At 35.7% G+C, this 13296-nt stretch overlaps 2 protein-coding genes across 2 annotated transcripts; one reads left to right on the plus strand and one right to left on the minus strand.

Moving 5' to 3' along the window:
* Positions 1-930: 930 nt before the first annotated feature.
* Positions 931-5769, minus strand: LOC140962707 (triosephosphate isomerase, cytosolic-like). Its single transcript, XM_073421667.1, has 9 exons — positions 5599-5769; positions 5029-5104; positions 4321-4444; positions 3442-3526; positions 3197-3329; positions 1877-1971; positions 1611-1689; positions 1261-1343; positions 931-1152 (listed from the first exon to the last, which is right to left on the minus strand). Exons 1-9 carry the CDS (start codon positions 5635-5637, stop codon positions 1102-1104), a joined length of 765 nt encoding a protein of 254 aa, XP_073277768.1. The 5' UTR covers positions 5638-5769; the 3' UTR covers positions 931-1101.
* Positions 5770-7698: 1929 nt separating this feature from the next.
* LOC140962706 (ATPase 8, plasma membrane-type-like) lies at positions 7699-12448 on the plus strand. The gene is made up of 12 exons (XM_073421665.1): positions 7699-7946; positions 8330-8548; positions 8632-8769; positions 8860-9174; positions 9350-9796; positions 9909-10031; positions 10126-10230; positions 10336-11160; positions 11256-11429; positions 11543-11725; positions 11837-12018; positions 12150-12448. The coding sequence occupies exons 1-12, from the start codon at positions 7896-7898 to the stop codon at positions 12244-12246; spliced, it is 2859 nt and encodes a 952-aa protein (XP_073277766.1). The 5' UTR covers positions 7699-7895; the 3' UTR covers positions 12247-12448.
* Positions 12449-13296: the final 848 nt, after the last annotated feature.

Here is a 13296-nt window from a genome sequence, read left to right on the forward strand (position 1 = left end):
ATGTCAAATTATTTAAAAAATTTGTCTTTCTAGTAACTAAATACTGCTAAATTATGGAGTATATGATTTGATCGTGAATGTTTATTAAGAGTTTCTGTATCATATTTTTTGAGAAACGATCAACAAGCAATAATTTCACCGAGAAAAGTAAATTTTGTCTTAGAAACTGATAAAATGAAAAAATAAAAACATTTTTTTGTTTACGATTTCAATTAGAAGCCTAAAACCCCAGACAAAAGTTAATATAATAAACAAGTTCAAAGCAAATTTTTTCCTTAAACAAATGTTTTATTCTTCTTCAAAATTATCTTCTATATATCGAAACCAAGTGAAAAAGCTATGACCACAGTCCAATCACATGCAACTTAGGAGCATGAAGCCCCATTAAAAAAAAAAAACAAAATATCACATGTACTTGCCTAATTCTTAACAAAAAAATTAGTGAAGGAAGATTAAAGATCAGTATATTATTTGTAATCCAGCCCTATTTTCTCAAGAATCTAACTGGACTTGCTTAATTTTTAACAAGAGGATAATCGTAGTGTTTATCATGTAGCCTTCCAATAATGTCATATTTCATTGTGTAATAATTACACAGTTATTTATATATTGTGAAATATTTTAAATTTCATAATCACAAGAAAACCAAATATGAGCTAATATAAGAATACACTGATAAAAGGCAAATAAGGAAAGATGTGGGTAATATATGTAAAAACCGATTTAAGTGCTTTCAATTTCTACGCACAATTTCCAAACATTTCACTGACTACAAGTTTGTAAATACTTGAAATAAACTTTTGCAAACACTACCATAATGACGAGATGTGTCGAATTTCAAGTATACATAAACACCCGCACAGAGCAATAGCAAATATATTTTCCAACTAGCCAAATATATCAAATCACTTACAGAAACATAATCGTTCATTCAACAGAAGAAAGGATTTGTTTCGATTTATTCATACCCTAAAGGCTGTTGTCTTCAACAAGCGGCCAAAAGTTCAAAGTCATAATTAGACCAGAAGAAGACCCACATAGTAATTGCATCTACTCAACCAAAATGTTCAAAAAATAACCATCACGACTGGGTAACTACACTTAACCAGCTTTCTTCACCTCAGCAGACTTGATGATGTCAATGAACTCCGGCTACACGTGGGAAACGAGGAATATGATTTTATCTTCCATTGTATTATTAAAAATTATCGTTTTCTTAGGATTACCAGAGTAGAAGAGGAAGAAAGGGACGTAATATACCTTAAGTGAAGCGCCACCAACTAGAAAACCATCAACATCAGGTTTCGCAGCCAATTCCTTGCAGTTGCCACCATTCACAGAACCTGCAATTCAGTAGAATTTGGAAGCACATCATTTGCAAAATGAGCATCAGGTTGTTTGGATTGAGTTTGTCGTACAAGAACTATGTTTGAGTAAAGGAAGTTAAACATAAATGTTGTGGTTGCAACACTTATCTCGCAAAAAGAGAGTGTATGGATGTCATGTGTCATGGATTTGTTACGATAGTTCTATTATAAGCAAATAGAGCCACATTTCTAAATTTTGCATGCAATTGTTGTTCCATAATTTGGTTAGACATTGGGCGCTACCTCCATACATGATCCTGGTTGAGGCTGCAACTTCAAAGCTAACATTTGCTTGAAGCCATTTCCTCAATTCACAATGTACCTGTACATCATTCCACAAATTGAGCTCACTATTTTCAAGTTTCATGAGTATACCAGAACCAATAAACACTTTGTTTTTGGGGGGACTTCAACCCAGAAATAATCCACTGAGTTCATTTTTAAATTGATTTTTGGCAATAATCGTGTGTGCGTATCATGTGAATATGGAATTGTTGAAGCCAACATACTTCCTGAGCCTGGTCAGGAGTGGCAACCTTCCCAGTTCCAATAGCCCAAACAGGCTCATAAGCCAAGACGACATTAGTCCAATCAGCTATTTGTTCTGTACATGAAAATCAAAATGAATTTATGTTGTGAATGAAGTCAAAGCAAGGCAAACAAACACTATTCTGAATCCTGAACAAGATGCAAAATTTCCATGACAGGCTCATCAGTCGAGGCATGTTATTTCCCAGCTCAATTTACGAGATATCATTCACCTTCGAAAAAAAATACAAGGACTTCTGTTCTCATTTTAGGGGTGAAGAAAAATGTTTACAGCAGAAGGATGAGAATAATTCCCTATATGATTTGGGGGGGAAAAAAATAATTCCCTATATAGGTCAAGAGGACCATTAAACTATGTGAAACATGATACAATGATCGGAAAGTCTTCCCAGTCAAACTGACCAAGTGCTCCAACTACACAATAAATTTTTCACGTAACTAACCTTCAGATTTAGAGTGCAAAGCTTTTTGGAAGAAAAACTCAGGAAATCCTACTGAACAATTAAATGAAAAGAACATGAAAACTGCAACAATGGACAAGCGAGCTGACAATTCACAAACATTTACACGAAGCACCCAAAAGAAGCACTTTCATGTCGATAACAAGGTAAGTACAGTATAAAGTTAAAAGGAGAGTAAAACAACCCAAACAAAGATGGAAGTGCATCAGTTGTACATTTAGCAGTGTTCAGAGCTCGATTAGCTATGTCCCAAGAGCTTTTGAAAAAAATTAATCCAATGTTGGTAATCTAGTAACAAGTGAGGAGGAGGAGTGAACATTACAGAAACATACACTAGGCAACCCAAGTCTCTCGGTTACACAGGAAACATGTGTTGAAACAAAAGAGAATGTACAGCAACATTTAAACATGAATTTTCAGAGATTATAGTTCAAACTTTTCACTTCATTTCCTCGAATTCATAAAGAGATGCCTTATAACTAGTTTCATATTTTACCAACGAGAAAATGTCAAAAAAAAAAAATCCCAATGACTGAAGATTTATGCACCTTCGAAGCATAGTAGAAAGGCAGGAAATTGAAGTTGCGGGAAAAAATATTGTCGACAAATTATAACACTGAGAGATCAGAGACAGTTCTTTATAGCAACTAAAAATAAGATATTACATACATACATACATACATGCATATATATATATATATATATATATATAAAATGAAAATCGAGTAAAGTTCAAGATAGTCAATTAGGAAAAACAAATTTTAACTAAGTTTAAAATAAGAGAAATCATGGAACAGCTTTTTGAGACGATTCAAGTGCCTGCAATAGCCTTCGTCTGTGCAGCAACAACATCAAGAGTTGATCCTGCTTCTCTCTGTTCAAGAGTCTCGCCAACACAAGCAATTACCTTCAAACCTTGACTAAGTGCATATGCAACTTTACTTCCATCAAACTGAAATGAGAAGGCAGCACAAAAGCACATAAATCTTAAGTAGAAACAGAGTAAGATCCAATACCAATATATAATATAATTTTCATTATTAAAAATCACTGGGATGAATTACCTCGTTCGATTCTGCTAACAAAGCTCTCCTTTCAGAGTGACCAAGAATTACCCACGGTATGTTCAGATTAACAAGCATCTCAGCACTAGACAAAAGAACACGTAATTTATGAACCAAGGTTAAAGTAGATTCATTAAAATGCTATTCCACATTCTGAGTGGGAAATAATGAATGTCCAAAATTAAAATTGAATAAATTAATAGAAATAAACCATGGAAGTACTGTGTAAATATATTATTTACTAGGAAAATTTATTTAAATGTCAACCATGGTAAAGAAAATATATAAACCACGACTTTCTAAACTATATTACAAAACCATATGGAATCCTCCCACAGGTTTACAAGACATCATCGACAAAGACAAGATGAGAATTGGCTCTTGTAGAAGAGTAATATTATGTTAGATGTTTATTGTGGGTGTCCCCCCTCCCTTGTAAAAAAAAAAAAAATACAAGGCTGCGAGTGATCTGAAGCCAAAGCACAAGGTGAGCGCGATGCATGCAACTTACTAAAGCAAGGCTTACTAAAGAATAATGTTCTTAAATTTAGATATATTAAATAAATTTGGCCACATATCATCCAAATGTACTTTAAAAACTATTGAAAAATACAAATGATTCATTGGTTTCAAACAAAAAACCAATTACCATAACAACGTATTTAATCGTGTATTTATAACTCTTGAATTCAGCCTTTAAGCAGCATATAGGCATGCGCTTCACGGCCATGTGCCATGGCGCATGCTTTGCATAGGAATCGCTGCACCATGAGCCTAGGTGTGGATGGCTTCTAATACCTATGTGCCAAACGCCTAAACCCATTGATCTTTAAGACACTCGACAATAAAAATCAAGAAAACGTGTTCAAGAAGACATACCTAACCTCACCAGTGTAAGCACCCCCTTTCTTAACCCAACAGTTCTGAGCAGCGACGTAAAAATCAGGTCGCAGGAGACTTTTTACGACAGGAAGAAAAACAAATGGAGGGCTGACAACCACCTCTGTAAGGCAAAAACATCACGTAACTCGAGCAATCAAATCAACTAATGACACGGAAATCTAATTTGCATCACAGAAAGTGCATATGTTAAAAGGCCAAAAAGGTTTAAATTAATCATTTGTAGTTTTCAATCTCTAGGAATAGTTCCACGAAACAATTTTAAATTCAAATATGACTGACCCAAGCTCAAATACAGGAAACTGTTTTCAAAATCAAGAATGGATACTTTCGGTTGTTCAAGGGAACAACAGAACATTATTCTTGGTCTTCGTTGTATGTAAATTTCTCAACAGAAAAATATTAATCTCTTGCTTTTAGAGATAAACATGCAAGGTACGGAGCTTGAATACTCAATGTTCAGACTGAGTAGAATGTAGGGAACACAGCTCCCTCACTGTCTTTAGTTCTTCGTACCAGTTAAAAAAAAAAAGAATTAGAATACACATGCAAGTTCATGCCAAAGATTGCTTTTACTTAAGCTTTCATTTAATTTCTTCTCCATCCTGAATAAATTCCATCAGATAGCCAACTGCTAGCCTCCATGAAGTACGGTTAAAGAAAGAGTAGCTATACACATGTACTGACCCACAACATCTTCAGGTGGCACTTCAGCAGCATTTAGCGTTGAAACAATCTTCTTCACTTCTTCGGCAGTTCCATTCTACACAGAATTTCACTCTTTAAATAACATTATCATTTCCTAAATTTAGCACGCAAACATGTACGTATACAGAAGGGCTAAGCCATTTGAGACGACTCACCAATTGCAAGCTTCACATGAAAAGAATATATAAATAAATTGTATATATAGGTTTTCCAAGAAAAAATACAAGTTTCTCGATCGAATCTACGATTATACCGCATGAACACATAGACATATACACGCGTCAATTATTTCATCGATACCATCAATCAGCTATAATATAACAAATTACCTTCTACAAAAAAATATCGAAAAATACACGAGTAAAACTTAAATATCTGGATAAACAACTGATAGAAATCATACACTAATTATTCAATTTCGGATCTCGAAGATCCGTCATTCAACACGGTTAACGTTAAATCTGAAACAACGGTGGACGGACCAGCGGATCAGTTACCAAGGTGGGTAAGTCGAGGATTGAAATAGTAGAATCAGATTCGGAAACTTACGCATTTCCAGTTGCCTCCGACGATGAATTTTCTCCCCATTTCCGACGAAGATCACAATAATTGCTCAACAAGGAAAATATCAGAAGCCTCGAGGCTTTGGGTGTGTGGACTGTGGATTGGGGATAAGCTATGAGTGAATACTTTCTACTATTATGCAACACAAAATTATTTCTATTTTTTCCAATACAAAAAATTTGTGTGAGACGGTCTCACATGTCATATTTTTGAGACGGATCTCTTATTTGAATAATCTATGAAAAATATTACTTTTTATGTTAAGAGTATTACTTTTTGTTGTGAATATGGGTAGGGTTGACCCGTCTCACGGACATTAGACCCAGTCTTTTCCAAAAAATATTTAAAATTCTTGGCTCAATTTTTTTAACTAAGCAGGTGTGTATCTAAAATGTAAACTGACCCATGGAGAAACTATTGACAGAGAGTTGTTTCCACGAGAATTGACGATTAGTCGATTTTAAACTTAATCTCGTATTAAACTTGTTATAGAGTCGGTTTTAAATATACTTTCGTATTAAACTCGTCTGTTTGATATAGATTTAAATCCGATCAAACAAGTCTAAAACTGGGTACGAGAAGAAGAACGAGTTTAATAAATTCGTCCTGCATATGTATTAATAACATGTTTATATTTTATATTATAATTATATAAGTTTTTCCAAAATTTTAACCATTTAAATGTCCAAAATTAATTTATACTTTATGATATAGTAAGATAAATGATACCTTATCTCACAATATTATCATCGTTTGTTTCTAAATTATTATTAAAATGTTATTGTTTGGATATAAATTTGAGGTGTGTGTTAATTTTAGGACTTTTTATTTGTAAATTTTGCTAGAATTAAAAATATTTTTACTATTTAAAAGGTTTACCGGTTTAATTCAGATTGGACTTTTATGGAATTTTTGGAGCATAGATATAAATACACTTTTACTTTAAATTTGGGAAAAAATATGAAATCATTGAATAGTTTTTTTTTTAAAAAAAATTCTATATACTTCTAGATTTATTTAATTTTATCGTATTCTTCCGTGATAAATTACATAAACACCGTTTGATGCAAATAATAAGACATTAATTGATTTTACATCATTCTTTCATCTGATTCAAATTATACAAATGATCAGAGTCATTATACATTATGTTATCCATACGTAAATATTACACATTTTTCATCGTCCCATGAATGAAACAACAAGTATTACAAAATCTATTCAACGATCTTTCATTTCAAATCGAGAACATAAAAATTTATTGATTCCATTAATCACACAAATATCGGTCCCAAGTATAATATCACACTCTATAGTCGTATTATAATTTGTAGAACAATCTAATCTACAATATAACCATGTGATATCGTAACATTATGAATTTTTTTCATGGAATTCTTCACGTGCTTGTAGTTATAAGGCCAATTCTTGGTCATAGAGCAGAAATTTCTCCGTTTTTCATATTTTTAACTATTTTACAATGAGTAGGTCTTTCATAAGACGGTCTCAAGGATCTTTATTCGTGAGACGGATCAATCATGTTCATATTTACAATAAAAATTAATATATTTGACATAAAAAGTAATACTTTTTCGTGGGTGACTCATATAGAATATTTGTTTCACAAAATTGACTCGTGAGACCGTCTCACAGGAGTTTTTGTGNTCGTTTCACAAAATTGACTCGTGAGACAGTCTCACAGGAGTTTTTGTGTTTTACAATATTTTTTGGCTTTATATTTTGTTTGCTTATTACGTTACCATATCAATTACATTTAAAAAAATGTTAATTTCAATTTTTTTTGTCCAGTTTACTTGTCATTTATATACCCTCTTTAGGCATTTTTTTTAACATTCTCATCTAAAATATTTGAGTCCACTCAAGTTCATATGACCAAATTCCACGAGTGGCTCTCCAAATTTGAAGGACAAAACTCAAAATCCTTTAGGTATATTACACGAAAGTTTCAAGGTTCAAATTTTTTTTGCCAAAACAAGAAGTTGGAACTGTGTGATCCGCCACCATTTTAGAGAGCTCAAGGCCAAGATAATTGGCTAAATATAAAGAGGAAAGGCCTCTAAATAGCCAAGGCTTCTCCTTCCTCATTGTGTGCTCATTTGCATGGAGGCCTAAGGAAAGTTGATTGGTGTGTGGAAGAAAAGTGAGAGTAAGAGGGAGGGAGATTGAGAGAGATTTGGGTTCTCAATCTTTCTTCCTTGATCTATTTTGAATTTTCATTGATTGTTTTCCTTTTTTACTGAAGAAAAAAAGAAAGAAAGATCATGGCCTCCGATATTTCACTAGAAGAGATCAAGAATGAGACTGTTGACCTTGTAAGTATCGTTTTTCATCCCATGCACAGGCTCGTGAGTTTGTTCGATTCGAGCTAAATTTGAGCTTTTACATGATCGTTCCAAAAGCTCGTGTTTTACTGCTATTAAACTATCAATTTTTGTATCAATTAATTAAACATCATGATAATTAATGAAGTTATTCTCAAAAAAAAATAATAATAATAATGAAGTTCATTTGATATTCAAGTTTTGATTCAATCTTCTCTTCATAATACGATGCATGCTCTTATAATATATACTCGATTCAATAAATCATCCGACTGGTTTCCACACCTACATCTATTGTACGTTTCTTGATTCAAGCATGTTTTTGGATTCAAGAAAGAGGAGGTGAATGATGTATTTTCTTGTTATTCGTACAGGAGAATATACCATTGGAGGAAGTGTTTACACAGCTGAAATGTTCAAGAGAAGGTTTGACATCATCAGAAGGGCAGAAAAGGCTCGAAATTTTTGGTCCCAACAAACTTGAGGAGAAAAAAGAGAGCAAGTTCCTTAAATTCTTGGGATTTATGTGGAATCCTCTCTCATGGGTCATGGAGTCTGCTGCCATTATGGCCATTGTTTTGGCAAACGGAGGGGTAAATTTGTTTTTAGGCCACTAAATTTTCTTTATATAATTAGAAATATCCGTGCATAAACTCAGTTTTATTAATAAATGTAGGGCAAGCCTCCAGATTGGCAAGACTTTGTCGGTATCATCGTGCTGCTCATTATCAATTCGACCATTAGTTTCATTGAAGAGAACAATGCAGGAAATGCAGCTGCTGCCCTTATGGCTGGCCTAGCTCCCAAAACCAAGGTACTATATTACGCATTTCATTAGGAGAAAAAGGATTCAATTTTGTTGTTTGTTCAATACCTGGCTAATTGTATGATTCATTTGTCGAAGGTTTTGAGAGATGGTGCCTGGTCTGAGCAAGAAGCCGCAATCTTGGTTCCGGGAGATTTGATCAGTGTCAAGTTGGGAGATATTATCCCTGCTGATGCTCGTCTTTTGGAGGGTGATCCTCTAAAGATCGATCAATCGGCCCTCACTGGAGAGTCCCTTCCTGTAACCAAGCACCCAGGTGATGGAGTCTACTCTGGTTCTACCTGCAAGCAAGGTGAGATTGAGGCTGTTGTGATCGCCACCGGTGTCCACACCTTTTTTGGCAAAGCTGCTCATCTCGTGGACAACACCAACAATGTTGGACACTTCCAAAAGGTATAATTTCTTGAATAAAACATGAAAAAGGACACTTCGAAAATGTACCATCTCTTGAATGAAACATAAAAAACTTACTAGTTCGAGACTGAAGCTAGTAATAAAGATGTGAACCAATAAGGGTTATCAAGATTCTCCTTTTATCCCTGATGCTAATTCATTTGAAATGACACAGGTGCTGACTGCTATTGGAAACTTCTGCATCTGCTCCATTGCTGTGGGAATGGTGATTGAGATCCTAGTAATGTTCCCAATCCAAGGCAGGAATTACAGGGAAGGAATTGACAATCTTCTTGTGTTGCTCATTGGAGGTATCCCAATTGCGATGCCAACAGTTCTGTCCGTAACCATGGCCATTGGATCTCACAGGCTGTCGCAGCAGGGAGCCATCACAAAGAGAATGACTGCCATCGAGGAAATGGCTGGCATGGATGTGCTCTGCAGTGACAAGACAGGAACACTCACCCTAAACAAGCTCACAGTCGATAAAAGTTTAATCGAGGTCTTCCCAAAGAATCTTGATAAGGACAGTGTTGTCTTGTTGGCTGCCAGGGCTTCCAGGGTTGAGAACCAGGATGCTATTGATGCTTCAATTGTTAACATGCTCGGTGATCCAAAGGAGGTGAGTTTGGAATAATTATCATTTAGCCCTCGCTCTTTAGACTTGTACTCTTGATATGAATCTGTTTATTGTTATGTTCAAAATTGAAAAAACATTTCATTTTGAACTTTAGGCAAGAGCCGGACTCACAGAAGTGCATTTCTTGCCCTTCAATCCAGTCGACAAGCGCACTGCAATCACGTACTACGACTCGGATGGAAACTGGCATCGATGCAGCAAGGGTGCTCCCGAGCAAGTAAGGGCTATATCAATGTGTGTGGTAACTAATAAATGGTCTTCATCTGTTCCATACTCTAGGGCTTACCTTTTTTATTTCTATGATTTGACAGATAATCGAACTTTGTGAACTCAGTGGAGAAGCAAGCAAGAAAGCCCATGAGACCATTGACAACTTTGCAAACCGCGGACTTCGTTCTCTTGGGGTTGCACGACAGGTGATGGCATGGCTCTCAATAAGTAATAAAACATCATTATACATAGGAATAGCCATAAAATAAAAATTTTGAATTCTAAACAGTGTGAATTTGGTGTCTTCACAGACTATCCCCGAGAAAACCAAAGAGAGTGCTGGTGGACCGTGGGAGTTTGTTGGATTGTTGCCGTTGTTTGACCCTCCAAGACACGACAGTGCAGAGACTATAAGAAAAGCTCTTGATCTCGGTGTCAATGTCAAGATGATCACCGGTGATCAATTAGCCATAGGCAAAGAGACTGGTCGTAGGCTCGGAATGGGAACCAACATGTATCCATCATCTTCTCTTCTTGGACAGAGCAAAGATGAGTCCATTGCTTCAATCCCAGTGGATGAGCTCATTGAAAAGGCCGATGGCTTTGCTGGTGTCTTTCCAGAACACAAATACGAGATTGTGAAGAAACTGCAAGAAAGGAAGCACATTTGTGGTATGACTGGAGATGGTGTTAATGATGCTCCAGCACTGAAGAAAGCAGACATTGGTATTGCTGTCGCAGATGCAACTGATGCAGCCAGGGGTGCATCGGACATTGTTTTGACTGAGCCAGGACTTAGCGTGATAGTTAGTGCCGTGCTGACTAGCCGAGCCATCTTCCAGAGAATGAAGAACTACACCATTTACGCAGTTTCCATTACAATCCGTATTGTCATGGGATTCATGCTCATTGCTCTGATATGGAAGTTTGACTTCTCACCATTCATGGTTCTCATAATTGCAATCCTGAATGACGGAACCATCATGACCATTTCAAAAGACAGAGTGAAGCCATCTCCATTGCCTGACTCGTGGAAGCTCAAGGAAATCTTCGCCACAGGCGTCGTCCTTGGAACGTATATGGCTATCATGACTGTTATCTTCTTCTACCTCGCAACTGACACGGATTTCTTCTCTGTAAGCTCTTTAAGTCCCAGTTTCATCATTTTTTAATCAACTCTTAGGAAAATAAATAAAAATTTGATTATTGACAAAAAATTGATCGCTTGTAGGAAATTTTTAAAGTAAAACCTATTAGGGACAGTCCAGATGAGCTCACCGCCGCCCTATACCTTCAAGTGAGCATAATCAGTCAGGCACTCATCTTTGTCACAAGGTCACGAAGCTGGTCATTTGTTGAACGCCCTGGTCTCTTGCTTGTGAGCGCATTCCTGATAGCTCAACTGGTAGGTTACAAAGAAACCAAATTCCTCAGTTTCATTAGAAATCATAGTTGATCAGATCATTCTCCTACTCAAATTTTAGAAGTTTTAACTAACTATAAGTTGTTGGATTTCAGTTGGCTACAGTTATTGCCGTATACGCATCATGGGAATTTGCAAGAATTCAAGGCATCGGATGGGGATGGGCAGGAGTCATCTGGATCTACAGCATTATTACTTACATCCCACTTGACATTCTCAAGTTCATCATTCGATATGCATTAAGTGGTAAGGCATGGGATTCCATGATCCAGAACAAGGTATGCACATGATGAAATTAATCATGTCTATATCAAACAAGAAATACAAGATAAATAAGCTTACCTGCTATCAAATATTCAATTTCATGTTTTCTTTCTTGAACAAATTAGACTGCATTCACAACCAAGAAAGATTATGGAAAGGGTGAAAGAGAAGCACAGTGGGCAGTGGCTCAACGCACTCTTCACGGTCTCTCGACCACAACCGACACTTCTGGGCTGTTCAACGACAAAAACTATCGTGAATTGTCTGAGATTGCTGAGCAGGCCAAGAAAAGAGCTGAAGTTGCAAGGTATCCATATATGATTTATAGAAAGACTACTACTTTTGGGAATGTTTTCTAGTACTTTCTTAATTAAAATATTTTTTCTTCATCAGTTACCCTACTGAATTCATTTACTTCTATGAAAAAACATATTGCAGGCTGAGGGAGCTTCACACTCTTAAGGGACACGTCGAATCGGTAGTCAAGCTAAAGGGATTGGACATTGAAACCATACAACAACACTACACTGTCTAACATCCGATAAGTTTAACTGGACGACCGAATTCATTGTCAAACAAGAGAAAATGGAGAATTTAGATTCACCTAGAACACGTTTGTGACGTGTAAACATTCTTTTGTATATCAAGGCAGATGTCTTCATTAAAATTAACATCTATTATGCACTTGTACCATTAAACTTACATCTGTAGTAATTACTATATTTCAAAATATGTTTTGAAGTGACCACCAGGGAAAGAACATACAAAGAATTTTGGTTGATAAAGTATTATTTGGTTGAATGTGAGTTATTTCACGAGGTAGTGACAAATAGAGTAGGACATTATGCTCACCATTATCAGGGAAAATTAAAAATAATAGGCCATGTATTATGTGTCCGGGTTATCTACAATGTAAATATTGAATATAAAATAAGATTAAAGTTAATTCTTGTAGATGGTTCAACAAGTTAAACTGAGCTGCCATACAATAACTCAAACAACAAAAAGGGGAGCAAAGAAATGTCAAAATAAATTTGAAAATGTGTTTATTAAGTATTAACCATGCGATTTAGCGTATAACAGAGACAAGAAATACACAAAGATGATCTCAACCGGTTTAAGTTTGAGTTTGGTGATGCTGAATGATATTTTAAGGTATTCATTCAACCATTTTGAGCGTCAAAACATGGAATGATTTTGCCACTAATTTACCCGAAAATATGCTTGTACATGAAAATTCAGATTCTTTTGATTGTGTACAGTTCATAAAAGACCAACTTTCGGGCTTTCCTAATGCGTACGCCGAAAATTCGAACCTGGGCTCAAGAGTTACAGCGACAATAATTCCTTACAAGAAAGGGATGACCGTCCTCTATAACTCGGGTCCTTTCAAACCAATGGAGAAGGTTCACTGTCTCGCAGAGCTTCAGCACTTTGTAACATAAGCACAGAAAAGCTTCATCGCCTTCGTGCAGATTTAGATGAGTTAGTCTGATCACAAAGACATTAAATATTGTGTTTATAGTCTTGACATAAGAGACATTAAACATTAATGTAGATTATGAGGCTACGACCTACAAGCGAG

Source organism: Primulina huaijiensis, chromosome 17, assembly GCF_012295235.1.
Source record: "Primulina huaijiensis isolate GDHJ02 chromosome 17, ASM1229523v2, whole genome shotgun sequence".
In the NCBI taxonomy this organism is placed as follows: domain Eukaryota; kingdom Viridiplantae; phylum Streptophyta; class Magnoliopsida; order Lamiales; family Gesneriaceae; genus Primulina; species Primulina huaijiensis.